The sequence below is a fragment of the Dipodomys ordii genome, unplaced genomic scaffold, assembly GCF_000151885.1.
Source record: "Dipodomys ordii isolate 6190 unplaced genomic scaffold, Dord_2.0 Scaffold249, whole genome shotgun sequence".
Taxonomy (NCBI): Eukaryota; Metazoa; Chordata; class Mammalia; order Rodentia; family Heteromyidae; genus Dipodomys; species Dipodomys ordii.
Window position 1 is genome coordinate 481,573 of NW_012267465.1, and position 18,898 is coordinate 500,470.

General features: G+C 54.1%; 2 protein-coding genes across 4 annotated transcripts in view; one reads left to right on the top strand and one right to left on the bottom strand.

Moving 5' to 3' along the window:
- Window positions 1-245: 245 nt before the first annotated feature.
- Window positions 246-8,272, top strand: Dyrk1b (dual-specificity tyrosine-(Y)-phosphorylation regulated kinase 1B). Of its 3 annotated transcripts, none has more exons than XM_013036085.1 (11): window positions 246-347; window positions 2,323-2,486; window positions 3,795-3,914; window positions 4,015-4,203; window positions 4,544-4,691; window positions 5,297-5,583; window positions 6,028-6,174; window positions 6,258-6,398; window positions 6,676-6,991; window positions 7,339-7,445; window positions 7,533-8,272. In XM_013036085.1, the coding sequence occupies exons 2-11, from the start codon at window positions 2,424-2,426 to the stop codon at window positions 7,899-7,901; spliced, it is 1,887 nt and encodes a 628-aa protein (XP_012891539.1). In that variant the 5' UTR covers window positions 246-347; window positions 2,323-2,423; the 3' UTR covers window positions 7,902-8,272. The 3 variants fall into 3 exon arrangements, with proteins under 3 accessions (XP_012891539.1, XP_012891540.1, XP_012891541.1); XM_013036086.1 differs by having other exon boundaries at window positions 6,796-6,991; XM_013036087.1 differs by lacking the exon at window positions 246-347 and having other exon boundaries at window positions 2,321-2,486.
- Leutx (leucine twenty homeobox) overlaps window positions 8,002-18,898 on the bottom strand; it is a 15,975-nt gene continuing 5,078 nt past the window's right edge. Inside the window, exons 3-4 of the mRNA XM_013036095.1 lie at window positions 9,210-9,325; window positions 8,002-8,041 (exon numbers count right to left, since the gene is read on the bottom strand). Of these exons, the coding sequence (XP_012891549.1) occupies window positions 8,002-8,041; window positions 9,210-9,325 (156 nt within the window). The remainder of the gene's footprint in view (window positions 8,042-9,209; window positions 9,326-18,898) is intronic.

The following is an 18,898-nucleotide window of genomic DNA, read 5'->3' on the forward strand; positions in this document are numbered from 1 at the left end:
GGATGGCCTGCCCGGCCACAAGGCGCATGCTCCTTTCCTAGTAGTGACGTGTGCGGCCGGAACCTTAGGCCCTCGGGCCTGATTGGTTGCTAGCTACGCATGTGCACCAATAAGCACCTGGAGAGCGCAGGCGCCAACAGCGGTCTGTGTCACGTGATGGGAGCGGTGGGGGGCTGGGGGCGGAGCCCGGGGCAGGGGGGCCGGTTTGTTGTGGTCGCCATTTTGCTGGTTGCATTACTGGGTAATCAGGGCCCTGGCTCTTCGCGTCCGCTGGATACCCTCAGCCTGTGGGCAGGTCTGAGCTCGGGCTGCCCGAGCGGTTTGAGTCCCCTTACCCGCGCCCCCAGGTAACGACGCGGTGACGGCGGGGAGGCGGCAGGGGTTCTCGGGGAGGGTAGGACGGGATCCGCCCTGCCCGGCACCGCCGCGAGAATTAGCACGAGGCTGCGGAGAAGAGGGGGCGTCGGGCAGGTGCCGGCCGGGTCCGGCTATTCATAGTCGGATTCCTGGAAGGGGCCGGGCCCGAGGGAGCCTTCTGAAGAGGGAGGTCGGGAGGGGGTGGTCGGGCCCCACTCCCGCCCTTTGTTTGGGCTCGGCTTCGTCGGCCGCTTCTTCGTCGCCTAGCAACAGCTGCCCTGGGCTGCGATTGGCTGGGCTCTTGGCAGGGACGACCAATGGCACCGTTGTTGCCATGGGAGGTGCGGCTTGCCAAGCTCAGTTGGGCCCCGCCTGCCGGGCATTGCCGGCCGGGGCGGGCCTCCTGGGTAGGGGGGGGCGGGACAGCGGGGTCCCCAGGGGCGGGTGACCGCTAGGGGCAGGGCGGGGCCGGTGGGGCGAGGGTTAACCCGCCCCTCCCCCGTCCACCTGCTCTCCCCCTTCCCCCGCATGACCCGGGCTGACCCTCCCCCTTCCTACCCCCAAGCGGCGGTGGCGGCGGCTGCTGTTGTCACCCACCGGCCGCCTGTCCCGCTTGCCCTCCTCGCTGCAGGGTTTGCCGGGCCGGCAGGGCCGGGGACAGGCGGCCACCTTCTGACCGCTGCCACCACCGCCATGCTGGCCATTCGCCCACCCCACTGGGGGCCCCACCGCGCCCCAGCCCCCCGTGGGCCCGGTGCCAGCCCTGACCAGGGTATGGGGTGGGGGCTGGGAGAGGCGCTCCTGGGGTGGGAAGACTACGCGGGGGGGTGGGGGGGAATGGCAGCGGGAGGACTTGTTTTGGTAGGAAATCCCAAGAAAGTAGGGGTCCTGGAGTGGTAGAGTATGGGATTAAGGTGAGAGAGACCCGATGGCAGAGACTTTATTTTAGTGGACACTTGGGAGGGGAGATCTCCAGTTTGGGGGTATTTGGCTGTGGAGGCCTTCTAGGAATAGACACAGTGGCGGCAAGACCCAATATAGAAAGGGGTGACTGGAGAAAGGAGTGCTAGAAATATTGGATAGTGTACGGGATGTCCCGTGTGAGGGCAGAAAGGACAATCGCTTTAGACTGGGAAAACACTTTCTTCTGCTCCCATGAGGAGTGGGCCTTGCCTGGGAGGGGGTCTGGGGTAATGTGGGGACTCTCCTGATGTGGCCCAGAGGGAATGGAATATATATAGGGGCACTACCTGGAGGGGAGGGTCCTTGGTGTGAGAGACCTGATACGGAAGACGTTTTGGAAGGATATGGAGAGTCCCCTGGGAGAGGTGCACCCTGTGGGCAAGAAAGCCTAGTAGTCATACTCTTACATAGGGGTTCTGGATGGCCAGGAGACCCTCAAGAACCCTGATATGGTCTTAGGGATGCATGGTGTTAGAGCTGGCATGGTTTAGGGAAAGCTAGAGTTCTCTGGCTTGGGGAAACCACTGAGAAGAGTAGGCTTGAAGTGAAGAGATGCATGATATAGAAGAGACCCTGCTACTAAAGGAAGACTAAGAGGGTGGGGTCCTGTGTGAGGGGCCCTGGAAAGAGCCAGGTGTAGACCTGGAGAAAAGAATGAACTCTACTCCCCAGACTGCTGTTTCCCTCCTCTTCCCTCCTCCCAATGATTGGTGTCTTTCTGTCCCCCTTTCCTGTCATGGCCTACATCTGCCTCCTCCCACCCTTGTCTGGCCCCAATCATTCTCTTTCACATGTGTGCTGTCTCATTTACTTACTTGATCTTCATTTGTTGAGGGACTTTGCTGTTCCCCTGCCACTTCTCTGTGTTGCTACCTGTTGCCCTGCTGCACCTTTTGCTTTCCCTCTTCTCTGCCTTCCTCCTCGTACCCACCTATCCCCTGCCTGCTCCTGTCCCCCACACCCTCTTTCCATGTCATCTCTTCATCTCCCACCTGCTCTCAGGTCTCAGCGGCGGTGGCAGCCGAGGTGCAGGATGCGAGAAGGCGCCCCCCGGCCGGGCTCCCGCTCCAGGCCTCGCACCCCTGCGGCCCTCTGAGCCCACCATGGCCGTTCCACCAGGCCATGGCCCCTTCTCTGGCTTCCCGGGGCCCCAGGAGCACACACAGGTAGGCATTCAGCTGGCTCCTCACCTGCCTGAGGGTAGATGGAGGCTGGGATAGATGGGTCTCAGTACACAATCTGATTGCACATGAGTCTCTGAAGGACCTCATGGGCCTCAAAGGACTGAAAGAGTTCCAGGCAGAGGTAAGAGTTTGGGCAGCCTGGGTACAAATGCTGCCCTGCCTGGTGACTATCCACCACTGTGGTTCTTCATATATGTCACCTCTTCTGTAAGATTGGACCACTGATGACCCTTCCCTCCTTCCCAGTGTTGCGAGGATGAAACAAATGCCCAGAACAGGTCTTGGCACATGACCATTTAAATGCTAAGATAAGAGGTCTAGAGCAAAAGGCAAGTGGGAAAGACAGGCGAGCTGAAGACAAGCTACAGACAAGATCCAAGGACAGAATCTCTAAGGCTAAGACATCAAAACAAAATGGAGCCTGGAAACTATGATCCTGGCTACACAGGAAGCTAAGAGCTGGAGGATGTTCCAGAATAACGAGTAAAAAGCAGAGCTTGAGGCATGGCTCAAGAGGCATAGAACACCAGACAGGAGCTGCAAACCCTAACACTGCTACACACACACACACACAAGCAAAATGGATGGGAGATCCAGGGATCCACATCCTGAGGCCAAGAGCCTTGAGGTGAAGGTTAAAGGCTAGAAGTTAAACCCCAGGGGGAAGAGGAGCTCAACTATTGGATGTCCAGAGTGGTCTCAGGTAGAAGGCTTGTGGGGAAGGGGGCAGGGAGGAGGTAACAGTGCCAGGCTTCTGAAATATTGCTCCCACTGAAGCTCAGGAGTAAAAGGAGCTGGGAATGTGGCTTAGTGATGCAGTGCTTGCCTAGCATGCATGAAGCCCTGGATTCAATTCCTCAGTACCACAGACACAGAAAAAGCTGAAATTGGTGCTGTGGCTCAAGTGGTGGAGTGCTAGCCTGGAGCAAAAGAAGCTCAAGGACAGTGCCCAGGCCCTGAGTTCAAGCCTCAGGACTGGGGAAAAAACAAAAAAGCATGCAGAGTTGACTTCAGGCTAGCCTGAAAGGTCAGAAGTAAACTCACAGCTTCACTCGGGACAGCTCACTAGGGAACACCCCCTGTGTGCCAGGCCCTGCTCAAGGTGCTGGAGATAGATGGCAGCCAGGACCAGATCTGTGCCCTTGGGGAGCTTACATTCTAGTGGGGGCCAGTGATGAGAAAGTACATGTGGTCACCAGGGACCAGCAGCCCTTAATTAGCTCTCCCCTTAGAGTTGGGAGGGGAAGGCCTGTCCTCAGCATCTGCCCCCCCTCCCCCCCTGCCCCACAGACATTGCCTGATGTGCGGCTGCTGCCTCGGAGGCTGCCGCTGGCCTTCCGGGATGCCACTTCAGCCCCCCTGCGCAAGCTCTCTGTGGATCTCATCAAGACCTACAAGTACATCAATGAGGTGGGCAGGGAGCCAGGCGCCTGGGCAGGGCGCCCAGGGGTCTTGGCTGCTGGCACAGGTCACTCACCAGTCCTTGTCTCCTGGCCACCTGGCTGGGCAGGTGTACTATGCGAAGAAGAAACGGCGGGCCCAGCAGGTGCCACCCCAGGACTCGAGCACCAAGAAGGAGAAGCGGGTCCTGAACCATGGTTACGATGACGACAACCATGACTACATTGTGCGCAGTGGCGAGCGCTGGCTGGAGCGCTACGAGATTGACTCTCTGATTGGCAAAGGCTCCTTTGGCCAGGTGCGGGCAGGAGGTGGGGGCACCGGCACCTGCTGATAGGATCCCACATTCACACTGTGGCTCTGTGGCTTCAAGTCTTGTGCAGGACCACTCACCTCAGTCCAGCCACTTAGTTGTGCCTCAGTTTACTTTTCTGGAGAAGTAGAAATAACCAGAGACTGCATACAAGAGAACTTACTTTGCACCCAGTGTTGATACCAGTGTCCACTGAGGGTGAGCCCTCAGCCAGGAGTCGTTGGTTGGAGGACCAGTGTAGTTGGTGGGTCTCCTGGCTGGAGGGAGAAGCTCAGCATGTGGCTCTGTCCCCCTCCTCATCTGGTGCTGTGTCCCCCCCCAACAGGTGGTGAAAGCCTATGATCATCAGACCCAGGAGCTGGTGGCCATCAAGATCATCAAGAACAAAAAGGCCTTCCTGAACCAGGCACAGATCGAGTTGCGGCTGCTGGAGCTGATGAACCAGCATGACACAGAGATGAAGTACTACATAGGTAAGACCTGGAGCTGGCTTCCTTCCGCACAGAGCACCTGGGTTTGCCCGCAGGCTGGGGTCCTCCACTTCAGTGGTTCTCTGGATTCTCCTGCCTCCTTTGCGATTATTCCTGTTTGCTTGGTAAAAGTGGTCAGTGTTTCCCAGGCTCTGCTGTGAGCAGGTCACATCAATCATCTCCCTTACAGCTCACATTCTTGCCCATGTTGGAGATAAGAAACTGAGGAACTGGGTATTGTCACTTGCATGAGGTGACAGTTTGTGGCAGCAGAGCTTTAATTTGATGACTGGGGGTGGGGGGTGGTCCTATTAGAAAGAGTGTGTAGATTGTATTTTATAAGGAGAGCAAATGGAAAAGCACCTTTCCGCTCCACAAAACTCACAAAAATGGTGTTACATTTTAAATGTGAAGTGTTAAAAGGCCTGCTGAGAGCAAATAGAAAGTTTTTGGTTTAATCAGAGGTTTGGCAGAGCCCAAGGGACAGTAAGTGAGCCAATTCCTTGCCATTAGAAACATTGTGGCGAGCTGGTGGCACCCAAGGGCATAGCAAGGGGGCATGGCTGGGAAGAAACAGATTAATTCCTGTGTGGGCCCTCCCCTGGCAGTGCACCTGAAGCGGCACTTCATGTTCCGGAACCACCTGTGCCTGGTGTTCGAGCTGCTGTCCTACAACCTGTATGACCTCCTGCGAAACACACACTTCCGAGGCGTCTCGCTGAACCTGACCCGGAAGCTGGCACAGCAGCTCTGTACAGCGTTGCTCTTCCTGGCCACGCCCGAACTCAGCATCATCCACTGCGACCTCAAGCCAGAGAACATTCTCCTCTGCAACCCCAAGCGCAGTGCCATCAAGATCGTGGACTTCGGCAGCTCCTGCCAACTTGGCCAGCGGGTGCGGCTCAGACCTGCTGGGGCAAGGGTGTGGGAGGGGCAGAGTGGGGCGGGGCCAGCAGTGGAAGGAGATGGCTCCAGGATGTGGGAAAGGAGGTAGGAGAGAGGCCCACAGGGTGAGTGTACTGCCCACCAGGAAGAGGAACTTGAGCCTGAGGAGTAAGGCCACTTCTGTAGCTCCAGCTGTGACGTTGGAGTTGGCTGGTCACAGGTCTGGTGCTGCTCAGTGAGCAGGCCTAAGTTACACTAGTGTTGGGGCCCTGGGGACCACCAGCCTGTGACTGGGGGTGACCTAGAAGGCCAGGGAAGGGGAACGCCACAGGCTGCTGAGCAAGATGGTGCTGGAGGCTCCTAGGCAGGCATGCTGAGAGCTATGACAGCAAGGGGCTGGTGCTAGGTCAGATCTCCCACCACCTGGGAGCCCTGACCATTCCATCCCCTCTAGATCTACCAGTACATCCAGAGCCGCTTCTACCGCTCCCCGGAGGTGCTCCTGGGCACACCCTACGACCTGGCCATCGACATGTGGTCCCTGGGCTGCATCCTGGTAGAGATGCACACTGGGGAGCCCCTCTTCAGTGGCTCCAATGAGGTGCGCCCTCAGGACGGGGTGTGCCGGAGGGGGCAGGAGGGGGCCTGGTTGTACTGGGGCCCCTGACCACCACCTGCCCGCAGGTGGACCAGATGGGCCGCATTGTGGAGGTGCTGGGCATCCCACCAGCCCCCATGCTGGAGCAGGCCCCCAAGGCTCGCAAGTACTTTGAGCGGCTGCCTGGGGGTGGCTGGACCCTACGCAGGACAAAGGAACTCAGGAAGGTGCGCCCTGCCCCATGCCAGCCCTCCTTCCCTGGGTGGCCCTCACTCTCACACTTGGGGCTCCCTCTCTTCCCTGCTTCCTCTGTGTCTCTCCCTGCCTCCCTCCCACCCCCAATTGTCTGCCCTCTCCTTCCTTCCCTGCCCTCCCTGCACCTCGTCTTAGCTTCTCTCTTTCCACTTTCTTTCTTGTGCCTCTGTTTCCCCGTGTGTGTCTCCCTGCCCCTCCTGCCCACTGACGGCCACTCTCTTGCCCCCCCTCCCACCCCCTCCCTGCCAGGATTACCAGGGCCCCGGGACACGGCGGCTGCAGGAGGTGCTGGGCGTGCAGACGGGCGGGCCCGGGGGCCGGCGGGCGGGGGAGCCGGGCCACAGCCCCGCCGACTACCTCCGCTTCCAGGACCTGGTGCTGCGCATGCTGGAGTACGAGCCTGCCGCCCGCATCAGCCCCCTGGGCGCCCTGCAGCATGGCTTCTTCCGCCGCACGGCCGACGAGGCCACCAACACGGGCCCGGCAGGCAGCAGTGCCTCCACCTCGCCCGCGCCCCTCGACACCTGCCCCTCCTCTAGCACCGCCAGCTCCATCTCCAGCTCGGGTGGGTGCTCAGCGCCCCGAGCTTCCACACTGCCTGCTGCTCAGTTCCCAGTGGAGATGGGGTGGGGGGCTCCCCCTTCACGCTTGCTCAGACTCCTGAAATTGGTTCTGTAACAGCTAGAAAGACTCCCATTCCGCAGCTCAAAATTGGACTGGGGCTGGGAGCATGACTCAAGTGATAGAGTACCTGCCCTTAGTTCAAACCCAGTAGGGCAAAAACAACAACAACAAAAAAAAAACACTGGATCTTTCAAAGGGGCTCTGTCCTAGAGCCCAAACCTGGCCTAGGCTGTGAACCAGGCTCAGTCACCTCTCACCTGTGCGGCCTCTTCTCCCTGGTGCTTCTAGGAGGTTCCAGTGGCTCCTCCAGTGACAACCGGGCCTACCGCTACAGCAACCGATATTGTGGGGGCCCTGGGCCCCCAATCTCTGACTGTGAGATGAACAGCCCCCAGGTATTGTGGGGGCTCTGTAAGTGGGTGTGGGGTACCAGAGGCTGCAGAACCTGGGTCTCCATCACCCCACCCCTTTTGCTTTTTTAGGTTCTGCCCTCCCAGCCGCTGCGCCCCTGGGCAGGGGGCGATGTGCCCCACAAGACACATCAAGCCCCTACCTCTGCCTCATCACTGCCGGGGACCGGGGCCCAGTTACCCCCCCAGCCCCGATGCCTTGGCCGTCCCCCATCACCAACCTCACCACCACCCCCGGAGCTGATGGATGTGAGCCTGGTGGGAGGCCCTTCAGACTCCCCACCTCACCCAGCGCCTGCCCCCCAGCACCCGGCTGCCTCAGCCCTCCGGACTCGGATGACAGGAGGTCGTCCACCTCTCCCACCCCCTGATGACCCTGCCTCTCTGGGGCCTCGCCTGGGCCTCCGTGGTGTACCCCAGAGCACAGCAGCCAGCTCATGACCCCGCCCCCTCTCTGGGGCCCTTCCTGAAGCCATACCCCCCCCCCATCTGGGGGCCCTGGGCTCCCATCCTCATCTCTCCCCCTAGACTGGAATTGCTGCTACCCAGCTGGGGCGGGTGAGGCCTGCACTGATTGGGGCCTGGGGAAAGGGTCAAGGAGAGGGGTTTGGCCACACCCTCCCCACTAAGGACTGGACCCTTGGCCTCCTCTCCCCCTTGTTTTCTATTTATTGTACCAAAGACAGTGGTGGTCCGGTGGGGGAGGGGGAGACACTCTCCCTTGCCCCAGGACCCTAGGAGGGGTGGGGGCAGGTAGGGGGAGATGGCCTTGCTCCTCCTCGCTGTACCCCCCAGTAAAGAGCTTTCTCACATGCCTGCCTGAGCGTTTGCAGGGCCTTGGCTCCCCCTCACCCGCCCTCAGAGCCCTTGTGGGGAAAGGTGTAGGGGAGAGGGGGTGTTGGAAGAGCTCTAGTGTAAGTACATCCCTTCTGGGTAAATTAAAGAGTTGATGCAGGCATGGGGCTGCAGGAGAGGCTACAGAATCCTGGGCATGTTGTGGGTAGAGGCCTAGCCCACATTTGCCTTTTCCAGGGTAAAAAGACCCCAAAAGGGTAGAGGCCCCCTTAGGCTCACCTGTCTGCGAAACACCATGTTCTGCTCTCCTAAACCACGGCTCGCTGGGGGGGTTGGTTGCACGTCAGAGGCTGTTTATGCCAGGCAGGTATCCAATGTTGATGCCGTCGGGGAGCAGACGAGCGGCGAGCACAGCTTATGCCCAACCCATGCCTGGTCCCACTTCGGGCTCATTGTAGAAAGAAGCATTTTGAGATTTTTTTTCAGGCAAAGATGCTCCCTTGGTTCCAGGTAAGTAGTCTTGTTTCCATGGCAATCTGGGAACTTCCGTCTCCTATTAGCCAATCAAGAACCGCACGGTTCAGAGTACTGGCTCCACCACTGGGGCGCAGCGCTCTCTGGGAAATGGAGTTCTATGCAGTGATTTCTTTGTCTGCCTTTCGTTGGGGGAACTACAAAGACCAGAATTCTCGGCGCACGCTTGAAGGTGAGGCTAGGCTGGTAGGGCCCGGATGTTAGAGGCGGTCGCTAAAGGCAGAAAAGGCTGTGATTGGACGGTTTGCTGCATGCATTGTGCGGTGTCGCGTTCTCTGGAGTGTCGGAAGGTGGAGGTGGGGTCCCGATGCAGCCCTGGGAGGGGGCGTGGGCCGCGGCTGTGAGTCAGGCCCCCCCGCAGTTCGAGGCCGGAAGTGGCCCTGGGGGGCAAGAATCGCTAGTCGGTGGAGAGACGGGTACCTGAGGGCTATCGGAAGCCGCGGGGAGCGCGATGCGGCCCGGCGGGCACCGGCGGGGGTCGGGGTGCCCCGGGGGCTGTGGATGCTCGGGCGATGGTGGCGAGGATTCTGTATAAACTGGATCACGGGGGATGGGGGGGGGGAGCATCCAGGTCGCTGGGAGCAGTGAGGACTCAGGAGAGAGTTTCTGGAAGGAAATGCGCGGGGCCTACTTTTGTTGAGACCTGGGAATCGATGGGCAGGAAGATACCGGGGTCAGAGGGGCGGCCGCAGGGTCCTAGGCTAAAGATGTCACCGCGGGCGGGGCGGGGCGGGGCGGGTGCGAGAGGGGCCTGTTTGAGAGGGGTCTGGAGGCTGAGTTGACGGCTGTGTGGAAAAAGAGTGGCGGAGGGGGCCAGGGCACGCATGCGCGCGCGCGCACACACACTCGCACAAGCACACGCACGATTCTCAGTAAAACCAAATCGGAAGCTGGTAGAGAAGGAAAGATGCTAGGGAAGGAGTCCAGGCCCCCCAACATGGGAAGAGCTGTACCACAGCTACAGCAGCCTCCTCAGAATACTTGGGGAGGCTGGTACCTCTGTGACCTGTGAACTCCTTTCTACAAAAGGCAAAGGAGGTTAAGTAATTTATCCTGAAGGTAAGAGAGAGAGAGAGAGAGTGTTGTTGTTGTTCACTTAAGGTACTTGTTGATCCTAGAGACATCACCAGGAGCCAGGTCATATAGTACCTATAAGGAACTTAAGATCTCAAGGAAATATCCCTCATCTTGTATCTTAACTTCCAGCCTTGAACTGGAGCTCCCGACTGCCTGTATAATACCTCCTGCTTTGTCTAGAACAACAACTCCAGTGTCACCTCATCAAGCTCTTCTGCTCCCACCCCTCCTCCACTGTGGTCACATGCAGCCAGAGGGGCACTGGGAGCACCTGCTCAGGTCCATTCAGTGCTTGGGATCCCTCCATGGCTCCATGTCATGCAGGGTAGAACCAGAGCCTTTTCTTTGCCCGGTCTGCTCTCATCACCCCTGCCCTAGACACATTGGCCATAGGACCTTTGTACTTTACCCCAAACACTCACCTCCCAGATTGCCCACATGCATCCTTCGCCTCCTTTATGTCTTCACCAGATGACACATCCTCTGTGAGCATTTCCCTGGCCACTGTTTTGAAATTATGGCATTAACAGCTGTGTGTGTTTTTCCTTAACTTTTCCCTGTGTTGTATCATATCACTAACACTGTAGAATTGGTTGTGGGGCTTGAACTCAGCCTGGGCGCTGTCCTTGAGCTCTTCAGCTCAGGCTAGCACTTTACCCCTTTGAGCCACAGCTCTACTTCCAGTTTTCATTGGAGATAAGAGTCTCATGGACTTTCCTGCCCAGGGTTGCTTTGAACCATGATCCTTAGATCTCAGCCTCCTGAGCAGCTAGGATGACAGGCGTGAGCCTCTAGTGCCCATCTCAGAATTTATCTTGTGGATTGCCACTCTGCCCCAGACCTCCAGCTGTGTGACTGCAGAGACTTTTACCTATTTTATGCTTTGCCCTCTCCTATCTCCAGAAGAGAACTTGGCACACAGTAGGGCTCACTGTCTACCAGATGAACCATTTCAAAGGGTCGAAGGAGATACTGGAATCCTAGGGACTCCATCCCCTCCACAACTAATTTGTGAGGGCTTAAGTTATGGGGAAGTAGTTCATCTTGTCTCTGCTTTGTGCTCAGCTGTACAAACACAGCAAGGGACAAAATCACTTCCCCATCCTGAAGGACCGCAGCCTTGCAGGAGGGCTTCCATGGTCAGAAAATCCAGCAGTGTGAAATTACAAAGGTGAACTGGCAGTGTGCTATGTGAGCATCAATAAGAAAACTATTCTGGATCAGAGGAAAGAGGCGTGAGGCCATGAAGAAAGAGTATGCAGCTGAAGTGCAGGGCTCAGTGGTAGAGCGCTTAGCCACATTACACTAAGGTCCTGAGTTCCAGTCCCACTACTGCCAAAAAAAAAAAAAAGGCTTGTGTGAGGGCTAGAACTCAGAGGCTGAAGCCGAGCAAGAAACTGGACCATGCCAGTCCTGAAAATCTTTGGGTGCTTATTGTACGTGTAAGGGAGTGGGGGTGTTGTAGGAGCACTTTTAAGCAGCGGAAGGCATCATGGTTTTGTGTTTTAAAAGATTCCTTTGCCCAGATGGGAGTCAGTGGCTCATGCCTATAATCCTGGCTACTTAGGCAGCTGAGATCTGGAGGCTGGTGATTCCAGATCAGCTCAGGCAAAGAAATCTTCTTCCATTTCAATGAAAGAAGCTGGGCATGGTGGCGTCCTTCTGTCATCCTACCTATCTATAATGGGATACAGCAAAAAGGAGCACCGCATTCCAGGCACACACCTGGGCAGGAAGTGAGATGCTATCTCCAAATAACCCATGCACCAAAGGGCTGGAGGTGTGACACCAGTAGTAGAGTACCTTCTCATCAAGTGCCAAGCTCTGAGTTCAAACCCAGGCCCCACCCCAAAAAAAAAAAAAAAAGCAATTCCTCTTATCTCTCACGTGAGGAATTGACTAGAGAGGATTGAATGTTGAAGTAGAAAGGCAGCTGATGCCCCTGTTGATGCAAGGTAGGACTAGCTGTGGTTAAAACCAGCCACACTCCTTGTTGATCCTGTCAAGAGAGGGATCTCTTTTTCTCCTTGAACCTTGGCTGAGGCTATAATTTGTTTAGAAGTAAAACTGACATAGCCAAGCATTGGGGTGCTCCCTAAGAAAACATGGTTTGCATGCTCAGCCTCGGTTTATGTGTGGTGGTCTTGATGGCAGGCATTGTTCCAAGCCTTTGTGTGCAGGGAGTCAGTTACCTGTCCTTGTTAGGAGAGGTGCTGGGCCACCGAGCCATCTCCTGTCCCAGTACTCAGTGAGGCCTTTTCACTTGTAGTCAGCTGCTGGCTGTGGGCAGATGTGAGCCCATCAGTCCATGTTCATCCTGTGTGCCTTTAATCACTTTCCTCCACAACATTCTCAAGGCTCTATTTTTCTTTTTCCTTCCCTTTTTCTTTTCCTTCCCTCCCTCCCTCCCTCCCTCCCTTCTTCCTTCCTTCCTTCCTTTCTCTCTTTCTTTCTTGTGCCCAGGCACTGTCCCTGAGCTTCTTTGGGTACAAGACTAGCGCTCTACCACTTGAGCCACAGCTCTACTTTCAGCCTTTACTTTGTAGTTTATTGGACATAAGAATTTCATAGACTAGCCGGGCGCTGGTGGCTCACGCCTGTAATCCTAGCTACTCAGGAGGCTGAGATCTGAGGATCTAGGTTCCAAGCCAGCCCGGGCAGGAGAGACTGTGAGACTCCTATCTCCAATAAACCACCAGAAAACCGGAAGTGACGCTGTAGCTCAAGTGGTAGAGCGCTTGCCTTGAGCTGAAGAGCTGAGGGACAGCGCCCAGGCCCAGAGTTCAAGCCCCACGACCGACAAAAAAAAAAAAAAAAAGAATTTCATAGACTTTCCTGCCCAGGCTGGCTTTAAACCCATGATCCTCAGATCTAAGCCTCCTGAGTAGCTAGGATGACAGGAGTGAGCCACTGGCTAGGAGGAACTATTTCTAATCTTGGATTTCTTCCTTTGGAAGAAGGGCTTAAACCACTGTCTTTAGCAACTAAGAATTTTCCCGATGTGTCCCCAATTACTTGTTGAAAAAACAAAATCCCTTTGAGCTCTACATCCTGCCTCAGCCTGGGATTACAGACATGTACCACGACTCCCAGCAGGGACCTCTTTTTGTTTTTTGGCTTAAACTCAGGGCCTGGACACTGTCCCTGAGCTTTTGTGCCTAAGGCTGCCACTGTATCACTTGATCCACTTCACTTCTGGCGTGCATGTGTGCGTGCATGCGTGCGTGTGTGCGCGTGCGCACGCGCGTGTGTGTGTGTCGATCGTGTGTGTGTGTGTGTGTGTGTGTGTGTGTGTGTGTGTGTGTGTGTGTGTGTGTGTGGATCGTGGGGCTTGAACTCTAGGCCTGGTTGCTGTGCTACCACTTGAGCCACAGCACCACTTCCGGCATGCGAGGCAAGCACTCTACCACTGAGCCACCTTCCCAGCCCCACTTCTGGCTTTTTACTGGTTAATTGGAGATAAGAGTCTCACAGATTTTCCTGCCCTGGCTAACTTTGAACCTGCATGCTCAGATCTCAGCCTCCTGAGTAGCTGGGATTGCAGGCATGAACCACCAACATCTGGCTTTTCTTTCCTTTCTTTATCCTCAGAGCTCAGCCTCCTGGGTCCCTAGGATTACAGTTGTGAGCCACCAGCTCCTGGCTTTTTTTTTTTTTTTAAGAAAGCTACTCAACAATTTCCTTCACCCAGATTATTCCTCTCTCTCCTCCCACTGGCCACTTGTCCACCTTTCTGGTTCTCTGTCCCCTTTCTCCCAGTTTTCCAAATACAGACACATCTGTGCAGTAGGCCGCTGTCCCCCTGGCCAGGTCTCTGGAATGCTTTCTATAACCTGATCCTCCAGGCGCTTCTCCTGGCCTGAAAGTAACCCTTCACCACCCTGCGACAGGCAGGTGGCTTGGCAGACCCGTCCCCCCATGGTAGGACATGTAATCTGCTGGTGGCTTTCTGCCATGGTTGTGGCCTCTTCCTTATTTGGGTGGGTTTCTGGCTTGCCCTGGGCACCAGCTGAAGCACATGGTGTGCACACAGGGTCCCAGAGAACATGAGTTGGGGTCTTCAAGCATTAATGGCAGGAATCAGGTCTGGCTTGATCCAGGTTCATAATCAGGCCTTTAACCATGAATGAATCCAGGCTCGTAGCTGAGCATTTCCTTTGAAGGCAATAGAAAACCATAGAGGTCTTTTTAAGCTCCCGCCCTCAGGATCTTGTTAAAATGCACTCTAGTCCTTGGAATGGGCCTGAAACTCTGCATTTTTTAACAAGCTCTCTTGTGATGTGGATGCTTGCTATCACAATGTTAGGGGGTGGGGTGGGTTGAGCTGTTCAGGGTGACAGCCACAAGCTACCCAGTGACTATGGAGCCCTCAAAATGTGGCGCCCTCAAAATGTGGCTGGTGTGACATGGGATGTGTTTTCAGTGTAAAATATCCAAATTTGGAAAGACTTGGTATGAAAAAAATTTTATATGTTGATATGGTAATATTTTGGATATCTTGGGTAAAATAAAATATATTGTTAAAATTTACTTCATGTGTTTGGGTGTGGTTTTTTACTTGCTGTACAGACGGGTTACAGTTTTGTCAGTTGTGGGGCTTGAACTCTGGGTTTGGGCGCTGTCCCTCAGCTCTTCAGCTCAATGGAAGCGCTTAACTGCTGGAGCCACTGCACCACTTCTGGTTTTCTGGTGGTTTATTGGAGATAAGAGTATTATGGCCTTAAAAAAAAAAAAGAGTATTATGGCCTTTCCTGCCTGGGCTGGCTTTGAACTGCAATTCTCAAATCTCAGCCTCCTGAGTAGCTAGGATGACAGGTGTGAGCCATTGGCACCCTTTTTTGTTTTTTTGGGTTTTTTTTTTTTTTTTTTTTTTTTACCAGTCCTGGGGCTTGAACTCAGGGCCTGGACGCTGTCCCTGAGTTTCTTTGGCTCAGTGTTAGTGCTCTACTGCTTGAACCATAGCACCACTTCTGGCTTTTTCTGTGTATGTGGTTCTGAGGAATCAAACCCTGGGCTTCATGCATGTTCAAGCAAGCACTCTACCAGTGAGCTACATTCCCAGCCCATGGAATGTTTTTCTTTTTTTCTTTCTTTCTTTCTTTCATGTGGCTACTAGGATACAAAGATGACATTTTCGGGTCAGGCTTGTTATATACCTATAATCCTGGCTACTCAAGAGACTCTAGGAGAATTGAGGTTCAAAGCCTGTCTCTGGATAAAGAGCAGCATAAGCAGGGTACTGGCAGCTCATGCCTGGCATCCTACTCAGGAGGCTGAGATTTGAGAATCAAGGTTCAAATCCAACCTGGACAGGAATATACATGAGACTCTTGTCTCCAATGAACCACCAAAAAGCTAAAGTGACTCTGTGACTTATGTGATAGAGTGCTAGTCTTGAATAAAAAGGCTTAGGGCACTATCTCTCAGCTCAAGGCTAGCACTCTACCACACAGCGCCACTTCTGGCTTTTTCTGTTTATGTGGTGCTGAGGAATCGAACCCAGGACCTCAGGCATGCAAGGCAAGTGCTCTACCACTGAGCCACCTTTCCCAGCTCTCCTAACATTTTCATGTATTAATTATACTCAAAGGATTGCATGGCAGAGGTGCACACATTATGTGTCAGCAATTAATAGGATTGCCACAAGCCCACCAGGGTGATCCCCATGTCCAGTGGATCAGGGACCTGCCTCCTTCCTTTGCCTTCCTGCAGGGCTGGTCAGATTTCAGCTGCCCAAAGCCTGGCACTGCTGGACCCTGTCCTCACACCTGTGACCACTGGGACTGTGCCAAAACATGGCATTTGTCATCATAGGCCTGGGGTGATTGTAACACTACTAGCCTGTCTGCAAGTGGAGAACCACTGTATTATGTCATATCAATATCCCCACAGAAGGACTTGATCTGACATGTTTTTTGTTTTTTTTTTTTTGTCAGTCATGGGGCTTGAACTCTGGACCTGGGCCCTGTCCCTCAGCTCTTCAGCTCAATACAGGTGTTCTACCACTTGAGCCACAGTGCAACTTCCAGGTTTCCTGCAGGTTCATTGGAGATAAGAGTCTCATGGACTTTCCTGCCTGGGCTAGCATTGAACCTTGATCCTCAGATCTCAGCCTCCTAGGTTGAGTTGAAGGCATAGTTTCAATGGTAAACGTCAGCTATAAAGTAAGCTCAAGGCCAAAAATTAAAAAAAAAAAAAAAAAAGACTAGGGGCTGGGAAGGTGGCTCAGCGGTAGAGCACTTGGCCTTGCATGCCTGAGGCCCTGGGTTCGATTCCTCAGCACCACGTAAGCAAAAAGAAAAAAGCCAGAAGTGGCGCTGTGTGGTAGAGCGCTAGCCTTGAGCTGAATTGCTGAGAGATAGTGCCCAGGCCCAGAGTTCAGGGCCCACAATTGACCCCCCCCAAAAAAAAAGGTGGGGGATAACATTGGTTCTGAGTTTTGTTTTTCGTTTTTCCGGGGTAGGGAGCATTGGTGGGAACAGAGAGGACCAACAAGGAGGGTGAATTAGAGCCAGGCACAAGTGACTCACACCTGTCATTCTAACTCCTCAGGAGGCTAAGACCTGAGGATCCCAGTTTGAAGCTAGCCTGGGCAGGAAAAGTCTGTGAGGCTTTGATCACCAGTTAACTACCAGTCTCCTTCAGAGATTGGGCATGAAGAAGAGCCTGCCTTCCTAAAATCTTCCTGGTCTAGATGATGCCATTGGAGCCAGGAACTCCATTGTGAGTACCACCGAGTCACATCTGATTGTTCCTGGTCTCCTTATCTCTTCCTGGGTCTTCCCCAGTCACCTCAGGTGCTCTGCAATGGCTCTTTCCACTGACTCAGGGCTCTGTCTCCTCTCTCGCCCCGTGGCCGTAACCTGAGCCCTGGACCTGGCTTTCCCCTGGGAGCAGCCCAGCCTCCACCTGTTCAAGGCCCTGATTGATGGTCCGTTCCCCACGACCATTCCTTTTTAGGCTGCCTTCAGAACGGTGTCCAGCTTTCTTATATAAGTGGATTGTTGTCTTCATCATCTCTGGGAAGCTCCAATTGACCCGTTATTCCTGGAATATCAACTCCCCAACTCCAGTCTTCCTGCCACACATGCTTTGTTGCTAAGACAAAAGGTTTTAAAAGCCGGGCGCCGGGGGCTGGGAAGGTAGCTCAGCAGTAGAGTGCATGCCTTGCAAGCATGAGGCCCTGGGTTCAATTCCTCAGCACCACATAAACAGAAAAAGCCGGAAGTGGTGCTGTGGCTCCAGTGGTAGAGTGCTAGCTTTGAGCTGAAGAGCTGAGGGACAGCGCCCAGGCCCAGAGTTCAGGCCCCATGACCGGACCCAAAAATAAAAAATAAAAATAAAAAAAAAAAAAAAGCCGGGCGCCGGTGGTTCATACCTGTAATCCTAGCTACTCAGGAGGCTGAGATCTGAGGATCGCAGTTCAAAGCCAGCCTGGGCAGGAAAGTCTGTGAACCTATCATCTCCAATTAACCATCACAAAACTGGAAGTGGTAGGGTGCACACCTTCAGCTGAAGAGCTGAGAGACAGTATCCAAGTTCAAGCCCCACAACTGACCAAAAACAAAACAAACAAAATATATATGTGTGTATATCTATATCTATATCTATACAGGTACCAGTGGCTCACACCTGTAATCCTAGCTATAGGAAGCTGAGATCTGAACATCACAGTTCAAAGTCAGCCCGGGCAGGAAAGTTTGTGAGACTCTTACTGCCAATGAACTACCAAAAAGCCAGTACTGGAGCTGTAGCTGAAGCAGTAGAGCACCAGCCTTGAATGAAAAGAGATAGCACCCAGGCCCTGAATTCAAACCCCATGAGTGGCATAAAGAAGAACTTGTCTACCTATCCTCTGCCCAGCTGATGCCTAAAAGAATTCAGACTTGGATTCTGATTGGACAGCAAGAATAAGAGATGGGTGTGTCTTAAGCATCCTAGAACTAGATCCAGGAACTTGGACCAGGAGTCTCATAGATCTCCATCAAGTCAAGTTTAACCACCAACTTTGTGCCTTCCCCCTTTATACCCCCTGTTCCCCACAGTGGGGAAGAGGGCTGGCCAAGGTAGGGGAGAGAGCAGGCTAACACCCAGGGTACAATCTTCCATGGTACATGCAAATGGCGCCCCCTGGCAGCCAGAGGTTAGTGGTGGCCTTGGAATTAGCTGCTGGCAGATTTCAAACATACCTTTAGGACTCCTTCCTTTATTCTTACCAAGAATTGGAGCTGGAAAGGACCTCGAATGGGCCTACCGGCTCCAGGGAGGGAATATTTTTGGAAGTTTGAGTTTGTCTCAGGATCCAGAACAAGCCCAGCAGCAGAAGTTCACACCCATAATCCTTGCTACTCCTGCCTGGGCTGGCCTCAAACTGTAATCCTCAGATCTCAGATCCCTGAGTAGCACGGATTAGTTGTCCAGTGCCCAGCTTAATGCCTTTCTCCAGCTGGGAGAACATGCAGGAGATATAACACCCAGCTTTATGGGATAAGCTCACACCAGTAATCCTATTCCTGGAGAGGCTGAGATCTGAGGATCATAGTTTAAAACCTTGAACTCATTTTTGATACACTACCCCCCCACACACACCCCTTTCCCAAAAAAAAGCTGGAAGTGGAGCTATGGGTCAAGTAGTAGAGCACTAGCTCAGGGACAACACCCAAGCTCTGAGTTTAAGCACAAAAGCACACACACACAGAAGATGAGCCTATTAACTTCCTATGCAGTTAGCTGTGAAGAAGAGCAATGCGAGAAAGTAAGCTGACAAAGTCCTCTTGTGATCACATCTAATGCAGGTAGCATCACATGACCCTTCAGTGCATTTGTAAAAAAACTAATACTGATTATCTCCATTGATGTGAAAAGGCTTTTGATAAGATACAACATTCACTCAAGTTAAAAAGCTCTGGAGAGTAGCCAGGCGCTGGTAGCTCAGGCCTGTAATCCTAGCTACTCAGGAGGCTGAGATCTGAGGATCTCGGTTCAAAGCCAGCCCGGGCAGGAGAGACCGTGAGACTCCTATCTCCAATAAC